At 44.9% G+C, this 26,107-nt stretch overlaps 1 protein-coding gene across 4 annotated transcripts in view; it reads right to left on the minus strand.

The window, feature by feature from the left end:
- LOC306941344 (arf-GAP with SH3 domain, ANK repeat and PH domain-containing protein 2-like) overlaps window positions 1-26,107 on the minus strand; it is a 46,436-nt gene that overhangs the window by 15,046 nt on the left and 5,283 nt on the right. For 3 of the 4 annotated variants that reach the window (XR_013792125.1, XM_079526763.1, XM_079526762.1), the window contains exons 2-17: window positions 23,083-23,155; window positions 20,107-20,246; window positions 18,905-18,979; window positions 16,542-16,591; window positions 13,688-13,817; window positions 12,401-12,486; window positions 12,210-12,285; window positions 11,904-11,990; window positions 11,330-11,433; window positions 6,884-6,953; window positions 6,193-6,309; window positions 4,201-4,288; window positions 3,414-3,462; window positions 2,866-3,038; window positions 1,306-1,439; window positions 365-459 (exon numbers count right to left, since the gene is read on the minus strand). Coding sequence is in view for 3 of the 4 variants with exons in the window: in XM_079526763.1 (XP_079382889.1) it covers window positions 365-459; window positions 1,306-1,439; window positions 2,866-3,038; window positions 3,414-3,462; window positions 4,201-4,288; window positions 6,193-6,309; window positions 6,884-6,953; window positions 11,330-11,433; window positions 11,904-11,990; window positions 12,210-12,285; window positions 12,401-12,486; window positions 13,688-13,817; window positions 16,542-16,591; window positions 18,905-18,979; window positions 20,107-20,246; window positions 23,083-23,155 (1,547 nt within the window). In the remaining variant the exon portion in view is untranslated. The remainder of the gene's footprint in view (window positions 1-364; window positions 460-1,305; window positions 1,440-2,865; window positions 3,039-3,413; window positions 3,463-4,200; window positions 4,289-6,192; window positions 6,310-6,883; window positions 6,954-11,329; window positions 11,434-11,903; window positions 11,991-12,209; window positions 12,286-12,400; window positions 12,487-13,687; window positions 13,818-16,541; window positions 16,592-18,904; window positions 18,980-20,106; window positions 20,247-23,082; window positions 23,156-26,107) is intronic. The other variant, XM_079526764.1, reaches the window with a different exon arrangement.

Here is a 26,107-nt window from a genome sequence, read left to right on the forward strand (position 1 = left end):
GATGGAGGCAAGGGGCATTTTATTTTGAAATGCCCCGTAATTCACCCCGGTGAACCGGAAGTAGTTATCGGCCATTACTACTGGCCAATTATTATCGCTACTTTATCAGAAGCGTTAATATTGTAACTTGTAAATATTGTAACTCTAGTCAATTTAGGCCAATAATCACATATCGTTAGCCTCATAGCATAATTGCCTAAGTCAAATAGACATTTCTCCTAACTCTACTAGTCTCCTAACACTGCTGCTTCATTGTGCCTTGTTGCCTATGTCCTCAGCCTATCAGAATGCTTGTTACATTCCAACATAGGCAGAAAGTGCTTTTAACCCATTTAGACATGAGGCCAATTCTAAAAGTACTCACATGTCACTGCCGGGGCTGGGCTTGGTGACGCCCTGAGTGGACAGGTCTGCCTCCATGATGTCGTTGAAGCCGGCGTTGCCAACATTCTTTGCCAGCTACATAGGGCAGAAGCAACGCACACACGCGCACACGCACGCACGCACGCACACACACGCACACACACACACACACACACACACACACACACACACACACACACACACACACACACACACACACACACACACACACACACACACACACACACACACACACACACACACACACACACACACACACACACACACACACACACACACACACACACACACACATGAGATCAGTAGACCAAGTTCTCCTTGTTATCTCATTCATCAAATGTATACAGACATTGTAGGCGAGGAAATCTGAGGGGTTGACAGTGTAGGAGAGATAGATAGTATAAGAAAGCTGAGAGGGAGACAGTGTAGGAGAGAGACAGGGAAGCTGAGAGGGAAACAGTGTTTAGACAGACAGACAGACAGACAGACAGACAGACAGACAGACAGACAGACAGACAGACAGACAGACAGACAGACAGACAGACAGACAGACAGACAGACAGACAGACAGACACGGAAAGTAGGACAGCTGAGCTGAGAGGGAGACAGTGTAGGAGACAAAGACATGACAAGTGAGAGGGAGACAGTGTATTAAAGACAGACAGTAGGACAAGTGAGAGGGAGAACAGTGTAGGGAGAGACAGAAAGTAGGAAACTGAGGAGACAGTGTTCGGGGAGACAGACAGACCGTATTGGCTTGGGTCAGAGTTGTATTGGGTCAGAGTTGTACTGGGTCAGAGTTGTACTGGGTCAGAGTTGTACTGGGTCAGAGTTGTATTGGGTCAGAGTTGTACTGGGTCAGAGTTGTACTGGGTCAGAGTTGTACTGGGTCAGAGTTTCACTGTACTGTACTGTACTCACCAGCAGCTCAGAGTTTCCCAGCACATCCAGGTCCAGAGACTGTATCCTGGAGTAGTGGACGCCCATCTCCCTGTGGATGCCTGAGCACTCTATGCAGATCACAACGCCCAGGTTGGTAGACAGCCACGTCGGGTCTGAAACACAGAGCACACTTATTAGTTTAAAACAAAGTTTTAGATATTCACTTATTTATTTATTTATTTTTGATATTTTGTTCGAAGCCGAACGCAGTTTGTGTTCAGTTGGAGTATGCTGAAGCCTTTTAGTTGTAGCGCCGGTAATCGCACATCGATGATAGCAGATCTACAAGCTCGCAAAACACATCGCGATACGACACGCTTTCTATTTTCGTCACAAAATACCAGCACACAACTTGAATATAACTCTTAACTGGCCGAGTCGGCAGACAACCCTAGAGCACTTCCTTTTTTTTGGGATTGATTGATCTTTATCAAACAATCGGGGACGCCAGTGTCTCAGGGGTAGAGTGGCTGGTAGAGCAGCCGGGTGAGAACCGCAAGGTTCCCAGTTCGATCCCAAGCAGGCTCCCCCAGAGTTAGTGTCAAAGTGTCCTTGAGCAAGACGCTGAACCCCAATTGCTCCCGATGTGCCGATTGGTGCCTGTGTGTGAATGGGTGAATGTAATGCATAATCTCTGTAAAGCGCTTTTAAGCGTTATATAAATGCACCATTTACCATTTCTTTATACAGGTGAAGCCCCATTGAGATACAAGGGAGCGCCTGTTTAAGGCAGCAGCAACTGCCACTTACAAGTTGCAACTTACATACTAAACATACTAAGCACAGACTCTGGTGCACAGATAAATATTGTGAAGATATCGACTACAAGCTCACAACGCCTTGCACTGCGGCGCAGTGTGAGCTTGTATTCAAATGGCTGAAATGTATATAGGGCTGAAGTGGTTAACGTATGTTTTGCAAAATCTACAAAGTAACTAGTAAGAAACGTTTCCAAATCATTGTAGTGGAGTAAAAGTATAACATTTGCCACTGAGATGTGGCGGAGTAGAAGTAAAAGTACTGACATTTTTTAAATCCATTTTGGGCGGGAACCCCTTTTGGCGTTAGTATTATGTTATGCTTTAGCTATTGAAAAATAGGAGATCTACAAGCTCATAGCGCGCCACTGAGTGGCGCGCTACGAGCTTGTAGGTCTGCTATTTTAGAAAAATCGAAGAACGACTGACATAGAAACATAGCTTTTTCAGAAAACTGTCAGGATGTAGAAGACATTTCTAGAATCTGATCTCAGGTCAAAATGGGTTAAATATCATATCATATCATATCATATTTATTTATTTCATTTCAGTTATGGTTTTACATGATCATATTAATTTTTACTTTGTACTTATTATTGTTTTACATATTCCATACAGAAAAGAAAAGGAGCAGGAAGAAGATAAATCTTATTTATACCTGCCCCTATCATTAAAAAAAACATCTAATTGATGCTGCCACCACCCAACAAATACTCCTGTAAAGCAAAATGCCAGTACACGAGTAAAAAGTTACTTTCCAGCAGTGCAGCGCTCCACTCACCGGGCGCTGCGCAGTCGCAGCAGATGTGGTTGCCGCTCATCTTCTTCACCTCGTCCACGATGGCCCGCGTCAGCTGCTGCAGCATGTTGCTCTCACCCCCCTCCTCCTGGTCGCCCCCTTTGAACGCCTTGTTGAGAGCCTCCTCCTTACAGTTCTGAAGGACCCAGATCCAGCTGGAACACGCACGGACGCACAGACAGACAGACAGACAGACAGTCAAGGCAGGAAGACATTAATGGACAGATAGATCATTAAATACTACTTAACCCATTTTGACCTGAGATCAGATTCTAAAAATGTCTTCTACATCCTGACAGTTTCCTGAAAAAGCTATGTTTCTATGTCAGTCGTTCTTTTCAAAAATAGCAGACCTACAAGCTCGTAGCGCGCCACTCGGTGGCACTCGGTTCACCTGTGTGAACTGAGCAGTGCAACTATACATTTATTGTTATAGTTACTGTACTATACTGTGCTCAGACAGACAGACAGACAGACAGACAGACAGACAGACAGACAGACAGACAGACAGACAGAGGGCGTGTCCTTACATTTGACAGTCGGCCTCATCCTCTGCTTGGAAGTGATATGTTCGGTCATCTGTAGGAAGGAACAACATGAGCTCTTAAGGCCTCAAATGTTCAACATTTGGGACATGTTTTACACCACTGTGTTCTCAAACAGATCACGGAGCAATTTTTATGAAAAGTTTGGGAACCACTTTACACCATCGTGTTCTCAACATCGGGTCTGTAACTTAACCCAATAAGACCTTAGGACCCGATCCTACAAATGTCTTCTAAATCCTAGCAGTATTCTGAAAAGCTCATGTTACTACTCGACTATATATATCAATATATATGGTGCTCAAACGCTTTCATGTCAAGGACAGCCAAAATGTAAATGCATTTGGCCACCAACCCCCATATCAAAATATGACCCCCCCCCCCCCCCACCCCCAGAAGCAAAGAAAAAAAATCACACCTGTGTGAACTGAGCAGTGCAACTATACATTTATTGTTATAGTTACTGTACTATACTGTGTATTGTTATAGTTACTGTACTCTGTACTGTATTGTAGTGTACTGTACTGTGCTCTGTAGTCTGTACTGTACACTACAAGACCGAAAAAACCTTTCAGAAATGGCAAAGTTACCGTGTGGGGGTCCCCGGAACATACGGACAAAGGGACACACAAAGCTATTCATTGTGCACCGCTCAAAATCAAAAGCAAAAAAACAAAACAAAAACACACAAAGGTTCATGATTTTTGTCCAAAATAGCAGATCCCGAGCCACAGTGTTGTGGAGCTCCATGGCTACCTGCACTCAGACTCACGTGAGAACAGGTCGAAGCTCTTCTTCTCGTCCGGGTTTCTCTTCACTTGGCAGGTTAGAAGGTTGAGTTTAGCAGGAGGTCTGTTGGCCTGCAAGGACAAACACACATGTTCAAAGACTCCACCACCGTTTGGCTTATAATAGAAATGTGAACAACACAATTTATAATCTAGGCATTTAGCAGACACTCCAGAGCGATGTACAGTAAGCAAGAACAAGGTAATACATCAAAAGCATGGAAATACTTTACCTACTGTATAAAGCAACGCAGTCCCGCCCCCTTTCAGAACGACGAGTGGCCCAGGAAATAATTCCCCATTCATTTTCCCCATAGGCTTTTCAAAAAGTATTTATTTAAAGACGTTTACGTCGCGGACAAAGCCAACTCGGCTCGTGACAAATCATGACAATAAACACAATGTTTTGGGCAGATCAAATAATTATAAAGAAGGAAAAAAAAGGCAGGGTACAACACTATTTTGTTTTGTTTTTCTTTGGCCCAAAACATTGTGTTTATTGTCATGATTCTTCACGAGCCGAGTTGGCTTTGTCCACGGTGTAAACGTCTTTAAACCATTTTGGGCGGGAACCCCTTTTGGTGTTTCAAGCATTATGTTATAATTTATCTGTGGAAAAATAGCAGATCTACCAGCTCGTAGCGCGGCACCGAGTGCCGCGCTACGAGCTTCTAGATCTGCTATTTTTGAAAAATCTTGAAAATATATTCTTTCAGAGTGAACGTTTTTAACTCAAATCTTTGCTTCTGGGGGGGTCACTGGAACAACATATTTTCAGATGGGGGGTCGGTGGCCAATTACATATATTTTTGGGGATCCTTGACGTGAAATGATTTTGAAGGCATTTGTAGGATCGAGCTCAGGTCTAAATGGGTTAAATAAATACTTTTTGAAAAGCCTATGGGGAAAATGAATGGGGAATTATATCCTGGGCCACTCGTTGTTCTGAAAGGCGACGCTCTATAGGATCATAAGTAGACCAAGCACCCACATCAGTCTAACAGTACAATATCCGTACATTGAAACCATAAACACTACGGGATGCCAGGTCAGTAATGACCTGGCATCCGTCTACATAACATGCCATCTAAATTACATTTTTAGCCTTTTGGATAAGCCTGCAAGGTTGTCGAGGCTAGGGCCAGTGCTGGGCTAACGGCCAAGCTACACCAGGCTTTTCGCGCACAAAACGCGCGCGTTTACCCTAAACGCGTGCGTTGAATGCGCGTTTAGGGTAAACGCGCGAGAAAAGCCTGGTGTAGCTTGCCCGTAAAGGTGGAGTCTGAAGCTGTGAGTCTGAAGACGTGAGTCAGCGGAAAAAATTATGTTGTCATGTCTGTATGCAGGAAAGACACACAAATCTGCATGAAACAGATCTTTGGACGTTAGCTGATTTTAGAGAATAAAACCACCATTTCATGCTTTCATTAACACTCCGATCGCCCAGGGTTATTTAATCCATTAAATCATAGCGCCCGGCGATTTATAGTATCCGAGCACTTTTTACCGATGGACCGGATGTTATCCCGGATGTGGCTGTAGCAGCTAAATGTAGCCAAAACACTCTAGAGCCGATCGACAACGGGAGGTATGATTAAATCTTTCGCTACTAGCGACGGGACAGTGTTGGGCCGTCTAAGACATGATCTTTTCTTATAATTGGACGGGATGATTTAGATCAAGAGTTATTAACGTTTCAAGATTTTCGGTCTCGTCGGCAAAACAGGGGGGGAACATTTTCGATGACGTCCCACTGTTACGCAACATCGAATGTTGCGCAACAGGCGCTCCCAGGCTGTGGAGCGATGCGATCGGTCTTGATATCAATAACCTCCGTCTTTTTGATAAAACTCCGTCCTGGGCGCTGGGTGTTACCAATTGAAAGGACGGTGAACTTCGTCCTGGGCGATCGGGGTGTTAACCACATATGATCCCTGCATGGCCACCCTATTTTGGGCACGCAAAGGGGTGCCCACCCTTTTCTCTGCCATCCTTTTCCTTATGCTCTTCCTCCTCCTGCTCTTCCTCCTCCTCCTCCTCTTCTGTATGACGATGCTCTGTCCTGATTGGCTGTCTGGCTCTTCGGCAAAAAACTTTCAAAAAAATAAAGTACAAAAAAAAATAAAAAGAGTAAAATAAATAAATAAAATGAACTAAACCCAGAGCTCATGGTTCAATTCATTGGTTTGGGGGAGAAATTAAAAAAAATGCAACTGGGCTGAGGGGCGGAGCATGCGGGAGGGTGGGCGAGGTCTCAATCCAAGGAAACCAATGAATAGAGCACTAAAGTCTGACGTAATTCACGCATCCTGCCTGGGTCACGTTCGTTTTTTCACCCCATTCTGAATTCCCACAGACGTGTTTCATATCTCCTCATACAAGATCTGTGTTGCAAAAATAATCAAATCAGCACAGCGGTTTGACCTATGAAGCATCAACGGACGGCGAGAAGTCTCTAAGAATTAATCATTCCGGGTCACGTCGTAAATGATACAGAACCACCTCCCCGACAATATCGCAGAGACATGTTTGTTTATTTTTATTTTTTGGACCACAATTCTTATACAAGACGATTCTCATGTTATTCTCCATAGAAATTAATTCCGTGACCCAAGGGGATGAGCGAGTGACGTCAGGAGAAGAGAATGGGGGGGGGGGGTGCCTTACCGTTCCGTGACAGATGGTGAGGACACCGTTCTTGACGGAGCATTTCCTCTTCTGCCAAACCTTCCTGAGCCTGATGAGACACAAGACACACAGTCACACATCAAACCTTCCTGAGCCTGATGAGACACAAGACACACGGGTCACACATCAAACCTTCCTGAGCCTGATGAGACACAAGACACACCGTCACACATCAAACCTTCCTGAGCCTGATGAGACACAAGACACACCGTCACACATCAAACCTTCCTGAGCCTGATGAGACACAAGACACACGGGTCACACATCAAACCTTCCTGAGCCTGATGAGACACAAGACACACAGGTCACACATCAAACCTTCCTGAGCCTGATAAGACACACAGGTCACACATCAAACCTTCCTGAGCCTGATGAGACACAAGACACACCGTCACACATCAAACCTTCCTGAGCCTGATGAGACACAAGACACACCGTCACACATCCAACCTTCCTGAGCCTGATGGGACACAAGACACACCGTCACACATCAAACCTTCCTGAGCCTGATGAGACACAAGACACACAGTCACACATCAAACCTTCATGAGCCTGATGGGACACAAGACACACCGTCACACATCAAACATACCTGAGCCTGATGAGACACAAGACACACCGTCACACATCAAACCTTCCTGAGGGACACAACCAGGAATGGGTATCGTCTAGGATTGTTATGAGTCCGATACGCATTCCAGGTTATGCTTATCGATTCCGGTTCTTAACGGTTCCCTATTATTTCGATTCCAAAATGGTATAAAATAACTTAAATAAGAGGTAAAATGTGTATTTAACAAAAAGCTTTACTTCATTCTTGTAAGCTTTAGTCAATTTGTCCCCTCCTATGCACAGCTTAGAAGTGCTTAAAGTCCTGGGCCGTGGCTCAGCGGTCCAGGCACCTTGGCCGGTAGCCCGAGTCTGGCAGTGTGCCGCGGGTTCGACTCCCGATCCCGACGGTCTTTACTGCATGTCACTCCCCCATCTCTCTCCCCCATTTCCTGTCAGCCTACTGTCTGTCTCTATAAAAGAAAATCACACCCGTGTGAACTGAGTGGTGTAAGGTCTTATATAGACTGATCAGCTGTGGTCTGACGTAATGTCCGACGTAATGAAATCACACCCGTGTGAACTGGGTGACCATAGCAACCATGCTCATTTTTTGGTACGAACAGACAGACATACTAACAAAGCCAGTCGTAGGAGTGGTTTACACCACTCAAAAATATAATAAAAATCACACCCGTGTGAACGAGTGGTGTAAGGTCTGTCTGACGTAATGAAATCATGTCTGACGTAATGAAATCACACCCGGATGTGATTTCACAACTGGCTTTTTTTGTGCAGAAAAAATGAGCATGGTTGCTACGGTCATCCAGTTCACCCGGGTGTGATTTAATTACGTCAGAAATTATTTTGAACATAGCAACCATGCTAATTTTTTCTGCACAAAAAAGCCAGTTGTAGGAGTGGTTTACACCACTCAAAAATAAAGGCGAAAGCCGCAAAAAAAGTGCTTAAAGTCCAGTGCTTAATAAAAGTCACACCCGTGAAGTGAGGGGCGCTCTTGTCATCGTACAAATCTACGTCATATTTGGCAGACATTTGACCTAATTTCTCCTTTCATTGTCAATGGCAAATATTGAGACGTGTGAAGACAAAAGCTGTATATAGGAGGGGCTAGCGCCCCTCAAAAACAAAAAGTGCTCAAAGTCCAGTACGTGAGTGCATGTACTGTACTTAGAGTCAATAGGGCAGATTCACACTGAGTGTTCCCGAATACGATTGGCTGGTCCCCGCTGGCCATGATTCACATTGGCCTAGATTCTTCCGCACCCGAGTACACTTCATTCAACTGTATTCAATGCTTTCACATTGCAGCGATGCGTATCAGAGTACACTTCAAGTGGTCCCGAGACTATACCTCCATGCGGTCCCGGGGAATGGTTGGGTGATCCGCTCCGGGGAACGTACGGTACGCAGCATTCACACTACCACAACATCTGCCAAGTGGTCAGGGCTGGACTGGGACAAAAATTCGGCCCGGTCATTTTCGCGTGAATTTGGCCCAGACCGGCCCACCACAACCAGCGTGCAGTTAGCAGAAACTCTACCGCCCACTCCGTCGAGGCACACACAAACCAACAAGCCCTAATACCACCACTTTTACAGAACAACATAAATGATACAAACCAACAGACAACTACACAACCCTTTGTAGAGGGTTTATTTGTCACTCACTGATACAGGTACAGTGAAATTATCATGATGGCACTGGCAGAATGGCAGCACGCCCGGACCTTTCCTGGTGGCCTGCCGCCTATTGGCCTGTTTTTTCTTTTTTTTTTATCATGGCGGCCCCCTACGGTCGCGGCCCACCGGGTCACGAGTGAGTGCGCACCTTGGGACCATAGTGTGAATCAGAGCCATCTAATAGAAGAGTTACGATATTGAGGGGGCAGAAACCGAGCGCTCGAGCGCTGTTCATGCAGCCTGGACTGAGACAAGCTGGAGTTGGAAATACATTGTTTTCAACGAGGGCGGCGCAAATAAGAGCTATTTTAAGCATGTGTGCAACATGACAACTGTTTTAAAGTATTGTACAGTAACAATTAAAGTCTCTTTAATGTTTATGTTGTACTATTACTACAAAACAAAGGGATTTAAGATCATTAAAGCTGGGCTGTTGCCCGAGTCCAATGCATTTCTGCCTACTTCCGGTCCAGGACTTGGCCCAGTTGGTTATAATGGAAGTCCACGTAGGAGAGCCGCCATTGGACTGAAGCCCCATGAAGTGAACGCAGTTTGCGTAGCTCTGTCTATATCTAAGGCTCTGGTGTGAATGTGCCCTTAGTTGTATTCCACCACTGTTGGTGATTGCAGGAGACACTCACCCTTCACTCCTCTTGTACAGGGTTAACCCATTTAGGCCTGACCTCGAAATTTAAAAAGTTTCTTCTAAATCCTCCAGTTTCCTGAAATAAATATTTTCACGATTTTTCAAAAAATAGCAGACCTACAAGCTCGTAGCACGCCACTCGGTGGCGCGCTATGAGCTTGTAGATCTGCTATTTTTCAATAGCTAAATTATAACATAATGTTTAAAACACCAAAAGGGGTTCCCGCCCAAAATGGGTTGAGGCCTATTCGATATTCATGCTCCAGTTTCAGGTGATACGGTGACCTTTTAGTAAAAACAAAAATCACACTTGTGTGAAGTGAGGGGCGCTCTTATCACCATACTTCATCATACATCAGCATTCTGTGCTCAGCCAATCAAATCGTCACTATATGACGTACACACAGACACACAAAGCTGGGCATAGGAGGCCCTCTTATCACCACGGCATGACGTCATGTCGTTTTCGGTGGTCACCTTGTTATCACCTAAAACTGGAGTATGAATAGGCCTTTAGGGTTTGGAGACACTCACCCTCCACTCATCTTGTACAGGGTGATGAGATACTCACCCTTTGCTCCTCTTGTACAGGGTGATGAGATACTCACCCTCCACTCATCTTGTACATGGTGATGAGACACTCACCCTTCTCTTGTACAGGGTGATGAGATATTCACCCTCCACTCATCTTGTACAGGGTGATGAGACACTCACCCTTCTCTTGTACAGGGTGATGAGATACTCACCCTCCACGCATCTTGTACAGGGTGATGAGATACTCACCCTTTGCTCCTCTTGTACAGGGTGATGAGATACTAACCCTCCACTCATCTTGTACGGGGTGATGAGATACTCACCCTTTGCTCCTCTTGTACAGGGTGATGAGATACTCGCCCTCCACTCATCTTGTACAGGGTGATGAGATACTCACCCTTTGCTCCTCTTGTACAGGGTGATGAGATACTCACCCTCCACTCATCTTGTACATGGTGATGAGACACTCACCCTTCTCTTGTACAGGGTGATGAGATATTCACCCTCCACTCATCTTGTACAGGGTGATGAGACACTCACCCTTCTCTTGTACAGGGTGATGAGATACTCACCCTCCACTCATCTTGTACAGGGTGATGAGATACTCACCCTCCACTCATCTTGTACAGGGTGATGAGACACCCACCCTTCTCTTGTACAGGGTGATGAGATACTCACCCTCCACTCATCTTGTACAGGGTGATGAGACACTCACCCTTCTCTTGTACAGGGTGATGAGATACTCACCCTCCACTCATCTTGTACAGGGTGATGAGATACTCACCCTCCACTCATCTTGTACAGGGTGATGAGATACTCAGTACTCACCCTCCACTCATCTTGTACAGGGTGATGAGATACTCAGTACTCACCCTCCACTCATCTTGTACAGGGTGATGAGATACTCAGTACTCACCCTTCGCTCCTCTTGTACAGGGTGATGAGATACTCACCCTTCTCTTGTACAGGGTGATGAGATACTCAGTACTCACCCTTCGCTCCTCTTGTACAGGGTTCCAGATTTCTCCGTGCCATGGGCCTTGTTCCCTTGCAGCTGGTGCAGACTGTAGCCCGGGTTGGTTTTGGTCTGCCCGTCCTGCAACCCGACGGTATTTAAGTTATTAGTGGGGGGCAGCCATAGCTGAATGCTGAGGCTCATCAAAATTATGGTCTTATAGGGCCTGGGCGGCCCAGGGCCCGAGTGGTCCAGGGCCTGAGCGGTCCAGGCACTTAGGCCGGTAATCCAGCCTGGCGGCATGCCGCAGGTTCGAGTCCCGAGCCTGTCAGCCTTTGCCGCATGTCTTCCCACCCATCTCTCTCCCCCTTTCCTGTCACATTACTGTAACTGTACCCTAAGCCACAAAGAATGTCTTAAAAAAAAAGAGAAATTATGGGTTTAGCAATGTGACAAAAACAAAACAAATATCCATGAATTCAAGTCCCCGACTCTCCGACTCCATGGGCTGAGTACCGTAATCGATAGGTGAAAAAAATAGTTATTTTTTGGATGACGGACCATCTGCTGACACTGATAAATGGGTGAAGTAGCTCCTCCCACTCACTCACCTCTCTCTGGTCAGACTGCAGCGAGGCTTTCAGCGTGTCCCGCAGCTGAGTCAGCTGTTTCCTCTCACCGTCCTGCGTCTGTTTGATCTGTGACATCACACAACGCCCAGGGGGTCAGAGGTCACGTATGTTACAGTAAAGTGGGGTCCAATTACTTGAGCTGATAAAAAATTGTCATAATCGCATACAATGTTTTTTAATATTTGAAATATATAAAAAAAAAAACGACATGTCGCATCAAAATGGCAGCTAAAAAACAATGTTTGTGGATGGATGGAATGAAAGGAAAGAAAGGTGTCTTCTTACTCCAGTCAGCTCTGTCGCCAGTTTCTCTATAGAAGGTTTCATCATCTCCACAGTGTTCAAACCATCCTGGAAGAAACTGAGAGAGAGGAGGAGAGGACAATTCAATACATAAGACGTTGAATTGACCAGGCAGTAACAGCAGGCGATCTATGTCAGTAGCAGAGAATGGTAAAGAAAAGACGTGTACCTACTTGCACTGAGCGTGGAAATACTTGATGAGGTTCTGAAGAAAGTCCACTCCTTTCTTCCCTTTGATTTCATTCACCTTCAGGAGGTACTGGAGAGAGTGCACGCACACGCACACACACGCACACACACACACACACACACACACACACACACACACACACACACACACACACACACACACACACACACACACACACACACACACACACACACACACCATAAAACACTGAGCAGAGTGCACACCACACACATCCATCCATCAGTAAACACTGACCATGGATGTTTAACGGTATGAGATTTCACAGTAGTTTACACTAGTATACCAAATCTATCTATTGAGCATCTTCCACAGCATACTGCTAAATCTCTTCTCCATTTGAATTAAATGCACTGTAATATGTTCATTATTTAGGTGAAATGTTTCTTATTCTAGTTTCTGTTCATTTCGATAGATTGTCGGCACCTCCCAATTAGTCGCCCGCCTCTCACTGAAAAGGAATTACCAGGCGCGTCAATCGCTCCCTGCCTGAAAAGCCCCCCGAGAGGTGAATCGTAATAGATTCGAAATAGGTTCTATGCCTAACAAATTTGGCCTCTTCCTTACTTCCTTTGTAGATGTTACCAAAGATACTAATGCCGGCTCTGGTTCATTCTGGTCAAACCAAGTCTGAGTGCTAATATTGTAGCCTGGCTAATAAGCCAGACTCAAATCACACTGTCGTGTGGTATTTGAGTCTGGAGATGCTGTGTATGGATCTTGTTTCCTGGGGGGCGGGTTCAAACATTTTCTCTTTGACCCAATTGGTCAGAGCTACTGTCAGTCAAAGGTCTCAAGCATTGAACGTCACTGTACCAAAGCCTGCCCATATTGCATACCGTGTCCCGATTGGCCACACCAGTTCTCTGGTGTAGGAAATGGGCGTACAATTGAGCCTCTCCAGACCGTAATCCGCCGGCAGGCAATTTTCTTTTGCCAACGGTCTGGCTTATTAGCCAGGCTACTAATATTGTGCTTGTGGCGTTCACTGGAAGGACTCAAATTAGCTTCCGGGGTTGCTCGAGGGGGTTCCAAATGGCCCCTTATGGATGTGTAACTCTACGAGTGTACAAATGGAGAGATATGGGGGTACTTGAAATCGCGGGAACACTAAATGGAACATAGCATGATAATTGGCAACACCTGTAAAGGAAGTGGCCCAATCAATGTCTTTAGCTCGTCGTGAGGCCATAGCGCCGGGTGCACACCTCCGGTTCGCAATGAACCCAGAGCGACTGGGGGAGAAACCCACCTCGCACATCTGCAGCTGAAACATCCTCCTCTCCTTCTCCATTTCCTCGGCGATCTCCCCGCCGCTGAACTCCGTGCGGATCATCCCGTGCTGCTTGGCGTGCTCCTTCTTCTCCTTCTCGATCTTCGCCCTGCTCCGCCCAGGGCACACAGGACAGAAAACGACAAGAGTTAATACAAATAAAACTGTCATCGGGATGGAAAAAACTGTTTCCCAAACAGTGGGCCGGGACCCTCATTTGTGGGACACAGACCACTTTGTATGGGTCAAAATCCCATTTTCTTTTCCTACATTAAAAATGAATAAAAGATCACACCCGTGTGAAGTGAGGGGCGCTCTTATCATCGTACATCATCATCATACAACATCTCATTCTGGCCAATCAGAATTTGCGTCCTCCTTGTGTTAGGACAAAGTTTGTGCGCACGCATGCGCACGCGCACACACACACACACACACACACACACACACACACACACACACACACACACACACACACACACACACACACACACACACACACACACACACACACACACACACACACACACACACACACACACACACACACACACACACCTCTTCTTAAAGGGAAGGCTTTTGTCCGTTATGAATACGCTGGTGAGCCTTCAGGTTGTCCAAGCGGCTGAATCTCCTGTCACAGTGGTGACAATAGAAGGGTTTTTCTCCAGTGTGGATACGCTGGTGTGTCTTCATGTGATGCAAATGATTGAAAGTCTTGTGACACTGTGTACAATTGAAAGGTCTCTCTCCGGTGTGGAGGCGTTGGTGCGCCTTCAGATTACCCAACTCGTTGAAAGTCTTGTAACAGCGTATGCAGACGAAAGGCTTCTCACCGGTGTGTATGCGCTGGTGCGTCGTCAGCAGGTGCAGCACGCGGAAACTCTTGTCGCACTGTGTACAACTGAAAGGTCTTTCTCCGGTGTGGATGCGTTGGTGTGTCTTGAGGGTAGCCGGCCAACTGAAACTCCTGTCACACTGTTCACACTGGTATGGTTTCTCTCCGGTGTGGACATGCTGATGTCTCTTCAGGCTATCTGCCCAACTGAAACTCTTGTCACACCGTTTACAACGGAAGGGTTTTTCTCCCGTGTGAACACGCTGGTGATTCTTCAGGTTGCCCAAGCGACTGAAACTCTTGTCACACTGTGTGCAGTGGTATGGCCTTTCTCCAGTGTGGAGATGCTTGTGTGCCTTCAAGTTACCCAACTGACTGAAGCTCTTGTCGCACTGATCGCAGCGGAAATGTTTTTCTCCGTTGTCTCTACGCCGTTGTCTCTTACTTAACATACTAACATTCTTGTCACACTCTTGTTTACAGGTATCCTTTCCTGTCGGTTGACGTGTGTTTACTTCCCCTGGTGGTGTTACTGTAAACGGTTGATGACTGGAATATGTTGGTTCATCTGTGTCTCCTTGTTTCTGGCTGGGTATTTGATGGCAGGCTACTGAGGGCATGTGTCCCTTTCTCAGCATTTGGACATAGCAGCCATTGTGGCTCCTCTTCATGTGTTTGTGGAGAAAGACCTTCGACATGAAGGAACATGGACACTCAGAAGATCTGAGTTTTCAGAAAACCGGAACTCACTCTATATTTTTCTATCTATCACCGCCTCTTCGTCGCTCTATATCACAGCGGGCTTCAGGGTTAAAGTGGATGTTTAAAGACATCTTCACACTGTATATCGGCAGGTTGAGAGTTCTGGTCTTGCGTCACACACAACACAAACTGCTGCCTTGCGTGCCTAGCAATGGCGATTTGTGCAGGCGTTGAAGCAGTTATTCCATAAGTTGTTAGCGCGCAGGTACTGCAATCGGCTGAGAGCAGAGAGCTCTAGGACTCAGAGCAGCAGTCGTACCCAGACAGCAGAGAGCTCTAGGACTCAGAGCAGCAGTCTTACGCAAACAGCAGCAGAGAGCTTTAGGACTCAGAGCAGCAGTCGTACCAGCAGTGGTGAGCGCACATCATGGTTGAGAGCAGAGAGCTCTAGGACTCAGAGCAGCAGTCGTACCCAGACAGCAGAGAGCTCTAGGACTCAGAGCAGCAGTCGTACCCAGACAGCAGAGAGCTCTAGGACTCGTCGTACGCACAAGTAGGCCATACATGGCCTGCTTGTGTGCAAGGCGCGCAAGTTGGCATCTCGAAGACAGTGCATTTCTAGTTTCCCTTGTAATGATAATAATAATGGAAATCGTATGCTGGAGATCATGGAGGGATACCAAATTCTGAAGATGTGTACCTGGATGTCACCACACAACACGGCACACCAGATGGACTGGATAGTATGCAGTGAATTGAGGATTATTGTCATTAAAGGATCTTTGATGGCCGCTAGCCCCTCCAATATCCAGCTTTTGGTGTCTGTCCACAAACTTTGTCCTACACAAACATTACATTCCCATTGACAATAAATGTAGAATGTTGTCATAGTGTCTGAGAAAATAGACATAGTGTCTATTTTAGCAGCCTACTTGTGCGTACGACTGCTGCTCTGAGTCCTAGAGCTCTCTGCTGTCTAGTTTACGTCATGATGATGCATGATGATAAGAGCACCCCTCACTTCACACGGGTGTGATTTTATATTATATATATATATTGTTGAAACATTAACTTGTAATTACTTGGACTGGCATTGGAAGTCAAGTTAAGAGAGGAATTTTTTCACATTTAAAATCGTTATCCGTCGACATTACATCAGAATATACCGCTTCAATGTTTTAACTAAAGAACAAAACAAAAACATTTTGTTGTAACCCTCAAAAAATATCATTAAAGCACCTTTAAAATGCACACATACAGTACGAGTTGAAAGATTTGAACCGACAGTCTTACAGTTTAGTCTCGTAGTCCTTCCAGGATTTATCGAAGGCCTTCTTCAGGTCCTGTCAGACAGAAAACACATGTTGAGTTATAACCAATACATGATCGATTGATTGATTGAACACTTTATTAACACCATCGGGGCCCAGGGCGGAGATCACCGTCAAGTTCAAGTTCATGGTCAAGTGCCCCAGACGGAGATTGATAAACGGGACGGAGATTAATGATATCAAAACCGATGCAATGCACCCTTTGCATAGACTTATCTGTGATGTTAGATCAAGAGGTTTTGTTTCCATATTGTATGCTTTTTTATTAGAATCTAGCTATGGGACCTTGCCTGTTGATGGAGGAATGACATACCAAATCTAGATCCAGATTGGAGCTGGGACACAGTGTGGTCTAATGTTATGCTGTCTTCTAGGAATCCTGATCATCAACAAATTCATCTAAATTTTGTTCATCGGACATACTTGACCCCCCGTAGATTGTGTGCTATGAGGATTTTAAATACTCCCAACTGCACTTTCTGCACTTCGAACACCATAGGTACATTCTTTCATATGGTTTGGGAGTGTCCGAGTGTCCTCACATTTTGGAATTTGGTTTCTGCTAATCTTTCGATTATTTTACAAATTAACATTACACCCTCCCCATCTCTATTCATAATTAACAATGTATCCCAATTGCCATTGAATAATACCCGTATCCATCTTCTTGCTGGCGTAACGGCCGCAAAGAAGATGGTTGCTTCTCACTGGAAACCGCTTCATACATTGACATTTCGCCAATGGGCCTTGACCTTTCTAGATATCATCTATCTGGAAATGTCAACGGCAAGACTACACAGAGCGAAACATTAATATTTGGTCTGATGTTGCAGATTTGGTCAAGGACATGATTTAGTCTTATTATTATTATTATTTCTTCCCATTGCACAGTAGTAGGAGTCTTGACGCAGGTGTGCATTTTGTGGCATCTTTGGTCCCGGGGGGAGGGGTGGGTGGGATTGTTTGTTGTTGTGTTCTTTTCTTTTGCTGTTGTACGTGTTACTTGTTTTGTTTTCTTTATTCATTCATGCTGTTAACATGGTTTATTGTGCTTTTTTGTCTTAAATAAAAAACATTTGATAACAAAAAAAAGAAAATAACGTTTCAATGTAAGTTGTGCGCCAACGGCAGTCCCCCTCCTTCCTCCTCTGGCACGGCAAATATGGAAAGATGGAAAACATGGAAAACTGTTGCGTGCGTGCAAGTGTTTGTTTGTGTCGGCCCCGCGTGTGCGTGAGACTCAGAGAGAGAGATAGAGAGACGGACAGACACAGGGAGAGGCTGCGCGCGTGTGTTGTGTGTGTGTGTGTGTGTGTGTGTGTGTGTGTGCGCGTGTGTGTGTGTGTGTGTGTGTGTGTGTGTGTGTGTGTGTGTGTGTGTGTGTGTGTGTGTGTGTGTGTGTGTGTGTGTGTGTGTGTGTGTGTGTGTGTGTGTGTGTGTGTGTGTGTGCGCGCGTGCGTGCGTGCATGTAGTAATCAAATCTATGAATTCATTGTCTGGTTTTGGTCTTACTTTGTTTATAAATCCAGACTCAAATTAGTATTGCCATAACCACCAATAATCAGTAAGAGCAGCTATCTGCACATAACGTTCACTGGAGCAGTGGAACCTCCATGTTGTGTTGTTTGTAGCCTACTTGTGTTATTGTTTGCTATAACAATGTATTGATAGGCCTATTGCATCATCAACATCCCCACCTGGTATTATAATCAATAACAGAATGAAATGAAGGCTATAAGGGCATTAATGGCCTGGTGGGAGCTTTCTTTTCTTTTTCTTTTCTTTATAAAGTAACTACCGGTAAAAGGTTACTTTTCACAGTAACGCATTACTTTTTGGTAAGTAAGTAAGTTGAGCGAGTTACTTTTGAAATTAAGTAACTAGTAACTAGTTACTGTTTTTGAGTAACTTGCCCAACACTGCATATAAACAAGTATGAAAGAAAACATGGAACTGGGTATTGCCTACAACTGATGCAATACATATAACGATACTAGATACACATTGATTTTGCATAATTACCATGTCCTATACATTTTATTACAAGCACTATTCTTTATTATTCTGTAGAAGAGCGAAGGCAAAGCCTTATGAACCAACAAAAGGCATAATTTTATACGTTGGCTATTCAAAAATAGCTGTGTTTTGTCAGCTTGTAAATCTTCTATTTTTCGGCTTTAGGCTTGAAAAAATAAAATTGGCATTCATGAAATCACTGTTGTACAATGTTGATGTCCTATATGTATATAGTATAGAGTGGTGTGTGTGTGTGTGTGTGTGTGTGTGTGTGTGTGTGTGTGTGTGTGTGCGTGTGAGAACACAAACCCCTTTGACTCCCTTCAGGTCTCCCTTCAGCAGGCTGTCCAGAGGAAACGTAATGATGTTGTTCATGTTCTGGAGCTGGTCAACACACACAACACACATTACCACACACATCCACCAGGGGGTGCCATTTCACCACATGGACCCTATAGCTCCAGTGGTTATTGAAGGGATATTTCAGTAAAGTTTCACTTTCCAAAAACCTTTTGGTCATTTCATCATCTACTCAGGCTTATAGTGAACCCCCCAGGCAGTTGCTTGATTCAGTCATTTGATATTCATTTTTAGCAGCCTTCCTATAGATATCCATTATAAATTCAACCTCTTTTTGAACCATGATAGATTCATCGAAAACAACCATCCTTTCTTCTGGTGACTGATCCTTCTTTTTTTTTCAACTTATTGTTTTTTATTGTCATTGCTGGGGTAGACAATAAATTTTATACATATGCATCATATATCATCATTCAGTTTTTCAATACAAAATCGTCTCCCCAAGGAGACAGCAACATACATAACACATTTGAAAAATAATAATCATAAATAATACTAACAACAATAATAATGAGGAAATGTATGTGACTGATCCTTCTAATACGTGAGGGAGGGGGCCATGTCTTTTCATTTACTGTTCAATTCATTTAGATTTTTTTTGTTATCTTCTCTGTCCTCCTCCCGGAGGAGGTGTTTTCCAAAAGCAATTATTAAAAATAAATGAAAACAGTCACCAGAAAAAAGGACGGGGTGTTTTCGATGAATCTATCATGGTTAAAATGGAGTTTGAAGTTACAATGGGTTTGTATAGGGAGGGGGTCAGCTAAAATTAATATCTAAATACTGAATTGAGCAAACTTAAAAACTGCGTGGGGTGTTCACATAAGCCTGAGTAGACGATAAAATGGCCAAAAGTTTATTTGAAAGTGAAATATCCCTTTAAACAATGCTCATGTCAAGGGAGACCCAAATTGATATCTAGCTGGTCGTGGATCCCTACATGAAAAGATTATATGCCAGGGATGCCCGTAAGGGGAGAATTGTGTTGGTAAGAATTTTCTAAATTAATCAAAATCTTCACGAGTCCAAATGAACATGTGAGGGTCCATTTGGTACCATTTTGTACATTATAGGGGTCTGTGGGCCGAATGCATACCAAACCGGGGGTCCTTGAAATGAGACGTTTTGCATTGGGCGGGCAACTTCCTCACCAGGTTTTTTAAGAGCGCTGCAAGCTCTTTGGTGAAGACGGCGAACTTCAGGAAGGCCATGCCGACCTCGGGGGCGTCCTTGCAGATCTCTCCGAACTTCTCCGTTGCCTGGACGAACTGGTCCTCGTGGTCCACGTGAGCTGCAGACGCGCACAGCGATCACACTCAACATTAATATCAAATCACACGTGAATAAAAAAAGTGGGTGAATTATTATTATTTGGGGTTTTTTGGGGGGGCAAAAGTAAGTAAGTAAGTAAGTAAGTAAGTAAGTAAGTAAGTAAGTAAAGTTAATTTGTAGAGCACCTTTCACAGACAATCACAGTCAAAGTGCTTAACAACTATAAAAGGAGAATATGTCAATAATAAAATAAGATAAAGATAAAATAAAAAATAAAACAATCAGCATTTAACCAAGACGGTGAAACTGAACAGAGTACAGGATTATGTTACAACACACAATCTGTAATCAAATAGGGCTTTCTATGAAAAGGCCTGTCTGAATAGGTGCGTTTTTAAGAGTAATTAAAAAATGTTTTAAGGTGGAAAGAAAACTTCATTCCATAGAGGGCAACACAGTTTTTATAGGTGGAAGGGGAGCTCATTCCATAGGGGGCAACACCGTTTTTATAGGTGGAAGGGGAGCTCATTCCATAGGAGCAACACTTGCAAAGGCTCGGTCACCATTAGGTCACCATTAGTTAATCTTGTGGGAGGAACAACAAGAGGGTGCGGGGGGCAGAGAGAGGAAGAGCAAGGGGGAAAAACGGTAAAAGAAACCGGACAAAAGAAGCATAATTCAAGGATATCTACACATATAGGCCTACAGGAGGTTACACATAAAGTGTCTGTCGTTTTTTTTCTCCATAATTTCACAGACAGTACAAAAGCTAAGCGAGACACAGAGAGCACTGGTTCCCAAACTTTTTTTAGCCTGTGACCCGAACATCTTTGGTCATAGCTTTTGTCGACAAAATTAACGGTATATTTCTTTCTGACACGGCTGCTGCGTTTGCATAGAGCCTGAATGGGTGAAACGGCCCTTTAACTCTAGGCTTAACCAGGCCAGTGGGCGTGACGGCACAGGACAATGTGTGCGTGTGTGTGTGTGTGTGTGTGTGTGTGTGTGTGTGTCAGTCTCACTTCTCCCTCAGTGCTGTGTCCTCCTCTATCATGTGACATTTAAAATGACACATGATGCTGACGGCAGCAACAATACATGTGCTGCTGTCACTGAAGTTATTCAAGTAAAAAGAGGAACAACAGTACAATAATTTGTCTCTGAGATTTGGTCGGTGGTGGATGGAAGAAGTACTATAGCCTAGTACTATACATATTTATATTTTAGCTATACATCTCTGCTGTCGGGCAGAAACCAGCTAATTCCAAAATGTACATTTTTCAGGGAATGGAAAAAACTAACAAACAAACCAAAAGAAACATCCAGCTCAAGTGGCGTTAGAAGGGGAGAGGTCTTAATTCCACAGATTTGAAATACTTGGGTAAAATAAAAGTATAGGCTACCTCAACATTGTACTCAAGTACTAAGTTACTACACCACTGCAGTGCAGAGTACTGACTCACAGGCAGCATAACATCAGTGTCTCTGTAGTGCCCTGAGGCATGCTGGGACATGCCTATGAATGAGAGGAATGATGTGTGTGTGTGTGTGTGTGTGTGTGTGTGTGTGTGTGTGTGTGTGTGTGTGTGTGTGTGTGTGTGTGTGTGTGTGTGTGTGTGTGTGTGTGTGTGTGTGCGTGCGTGCGTGCGTGCGTGCGTGCGTGCGTGCGTGCGTGCGTGCGTGCGTGCGTGCGTGCGTGCGTGCGTGCGTGCGTGCGTGCGTGCAGACCTCTCAGACCTGCACAAACCTCTCACTCATCCAGCTTCACATTGACACACTAATCATATTATTATGATTATTATAAATAGTACATTTTTAATGTGTCATGTCCAGGGGGTGTACTATGGAGGCTACATCAAGCCGCCTCACGCCAAGGAAACAGGAGACTTCCTCACATGACTCGGCAAAGGCTTATTTATTGTAACAGATGAATGAATGAATGAATGAATGAAAATGAATATGAATAGCTAACGCTAGCTGGTAAGCTACTGTAAAGGTCCCCACACACCGAGCTCGTTTTTCGGATTTTTAGCGGCATTTCTCCGTCGGTTTTTCCGAAAAACGTGTCCAGTGTGCAACCACCTTAACTGTCATTAGTTGTAGCCTGAGATAATAGTACTGCCGTAGCAGACAACCCGCAGCACTCCAGGTTCAAACAAAATCCTTATAGGTGCAAGGCCCGAGGATATAAGTAGAGATGAAGAATGCCAGCACTCATTGTATGTCCTTTTGCATGATTTTATTTACCTCTGAGACTGAAAAACTGACGCGTTTCGGCCTGTATGGCCTTCCTCAGCGTTTGTCACAAACATACAATGAGTGCTGGCATTAGTAGTTGTAGCCTAACTACTGTATCTTGCATCCTCTCTCTCGCTTCTATTTTTGCTATGGACATACAAAATGCGTTGACAAACACAGAGAACTAGCCCTGTATGGCCAGTACAGGTCTGTAACTAGTGTACAAATGGTACCAAATGGACCCTAATGGTACCAAATGGACAGTTTGTACACTGTCAGAGTTATGGGGGTTGAAATTATAACTGTACCGTCCGGACTCCTAATGTGCCATACACACTGCAGTGTTGTAGTAAATCAGTGTCATAACATATGAAGAAAACCTGGAGACTGGCATTCAGTAACTGGGTCTCATGAACAAAATGGTGTGTAAAACAAATTAAAAACGTTGCCACGGACCGTGGGCGTGTTTGGTTGCCATTGTTTACAGATGGCTATGGAGTTATAGTTGTTGTATAGTTATCGAGAGCGGCTGGTTGTGAATATGAACGGCTCTTGGGTTTGGAAATTATTGTGCGGGATATACTGGTTGACGGGTGAGGGACGGGTGTGCAACTCACCCAGTCCTGATGTGTGGATGGATTTGACAGACTTCTTAATCTTGTGCAGAACCCCTCTCTCCTGATCCAGACCCTGGGAGGAGGAGGAGAAGAAAGAGAGAGAGAGAGAGAGATGAGAGAGAGAGAGAGAGAGAGAGAGAGAGAGAGAAAATCATATTGTATTCTTACAATCATTCATTTAGGTTTACTCACAAGTGAAGGTCACATCAGCATGTGATGAACATCACTTACAAGTTAATGTAAGGAAAACTGAGGAGACTGTAGTGGATCTCAGGTCTATAGGTGACCACACCATGAGCACCATCAGGCGCCCCGGCTGGCCAGGGGGAGGCAGTATAGAGACCAGGATTACTGCATGCTTTTTTGTGAGGGTACCTACCCTAGGGGACACGGGGACTGGGGAGAACATGAAAACTCCACACGGAAAGGTCCATTCGCCAACCCTACCCAGGGTATGAACGCTGATGACGCGGAGGAGAGAACACGCACCCCCCCCCCCCCCCCCCCCCCCAGCGCCAACGGCCGGAATCGAACCCGGGACCTTCAGGCTGTGAGGACAGGAGCTACAGAGTCAGACTGCACCAACATGCCTCCAGGCATAAACCCAACTCACTAATCGTTAAACATGAAAACTACTATTTCTCTTGTGAGGAGCAGGAAAATCCTCACAATGCCTGTTTCTCAAATTATACTACCGGTATACTAATATACTTGTGAGGACATTTGGCCCTCACGAGTACTGTATAGTGACACGCACGCACGCACGCACACACAGTGGTGGTGGGGCCTCAGGTCTCAGGGTGAATTCCAGGGGATTACATTGGTGTATGGGAGAGGGCGGAGCTAACACACACACTCACACTCACACACACACACACACACACACACACACACACACACACACACACACACACACACACACACACACACACACACACACACACACACACACACACACACACACACACACACACACACACACACACAGGATTATTGTGAAGCAGGGTTGAGGGATGGAGGAAAGTGCTTGGTAAATATACTGTACATGCCACAATGTTACTGTACAGCTAGCTGTATGTTTAATATCTCACGTATGTGGATTAAACAACAGCTATTGAGATCATTAATCTTATCAGATTATTGTTGGACGAGAAAGTGTGTATGTGTATGCATGCGAGACAGGCACAGAGAAAGACGCACACGCGCGCACACACACACACACACACACACACACACACACACACACACACACACACACACACACACAGAGAGAGAGAGAAGAGGCGAAGAGAGAGAGAGAGAGAGAGAGAGAGAGAGAGAGAGAGAGGGAACAGTGAAAGAGAGAACAGTGAAAGAGAGACAGCCATTAAGACGCAACTTAGAGACAGAGAGCATGCTGGGACATGAACCGACAGGTTCAGCCCAGCCTTGGCCTCAGGGATGCTCCCATGATGCACTGGGGCAGCAGCACAGCCATCTAACAGAGACTTTGTTGTAGAGGTCTTCAAAAAAAATGGACCCGTCACCGAATGGACCCACTGCTATTATGGCTCCGTTTCCGAGAGGTGCCGAAACAGGCCCGCCTATTATAGGCTACGAGACATGGCCGAAAGCATTCCCGGGGGTTCCCCGGGCAAAAACGTTGAACCCCCCCCTGACCTAAACGTAGTCCGCTGTTGGTGTGCTGCAGCGCCGCTGCATGGCCATTACCGTGTGAATCTATAATCCCAGGGTAGTAGACCAGTCAATCATTGCCGAGTGCGGACACTTTTTAAATAAAAATAAAATGTGAAGTGAGGGGCACTCTTATCTATAATCATCATCAGACATCATCTCATGAACAACTGAATTTATGTGATTGGTTGGCCGATTTGCTCGTCTACATATGACTTCGTTGTCAATGGCATTTAATGTTTGTGTTGCCACAAATTTACGTCATATTTGAGGCACATATGACCTAATTTATCCTTTCTCTCAAATGATAAATCCATGTTTTCTTTAGATGTGTAGGGTGTATGCATCGTAAATTTATGTTGCAGCAGTTGTTTATAATCATCTTCGGCTTGGAGTTTCCATTGTGCTTTGCAGAACATAAAGTTCGACGACACGCTATGTGACAACTCGATTGTTTCACCAAATTTGAACCATTAACCAAACGTTACGTTACTGTTAATATCAATATATATGATATAACTTCCCCGATGTATTTTGTTGTCGTTTGTAAGACTTGTAAGTAGCGCCGCCGCCTACTTCCTCACTAAAGTCACGTGACGCATTCACGCAAGGAACGTACGTCATACAGGCTCCCACTGTCCCGAGGTGATTGACAGCTGGGACAGCCAATCGCCGGGTCTACTCGGGTTGTAGTCATTACCTGAGCACCGAGGCATACGGAGCCGCTCCGAAACTGCCCGAGAGCCGAGAGTCACTTCTTGTAAACAGAACCAGACCCGCTCCAGGTCGGTTCGGACCCCGGGTATTTTTTAATCTCTGGCTTACCCGAAGACCTCTACTTTGTTGTAAAAACTGAATCAGGTCCCTACAATTACACAGATCAGCCCAGTGGTTCTCAAACTGGGCCAAAAAGTGTTTGTTTAAATGCCATTGTCAATGGCATTTAATGTTTGTGTTAAGACAGACTCTACACTATAGCTGTTTATAGGAGGGGCTAGCACCCCTCAAAAGAGGCAAACATTGTGAAAATAGCCACTCTACAAGCTCACAATGCTTCACACTGAGCTTGTAGTTCGGCTATTTTCACAATATGTATATGTGGACCTGAGTCAAACTAAATGTAATGCCTACAATTCCAAGTGCTTGTCAGGGTGGGGAGGGTCACCAGTTAAATAGGATTATTTTGGGGGGTCCAGGCATAAAAGGTTGTAGAAATACTGCTTTAGGCCATGTATTACATATTTGAGTGGGTGTCTCACAAGCAAAATAGCCGAGCTACAAGCTCACAACGCATCCTGCTGCGATGCTTGATTGGCTATTTTCGGTGTGCAACGCGGTGCCCAGAAAATGT

Source organism: Electrona antarctica, assembly GCF_951216825.1.
Source record: "Electrona antarctica genome assembly, chromosome: 17".
Classification (NCBI taxonomy): Eukaryota; Metazoa; Chordata; class Actinopteri; order Myctophiformes; family Myctophidae; genus Electrona; species Electrona antarctica.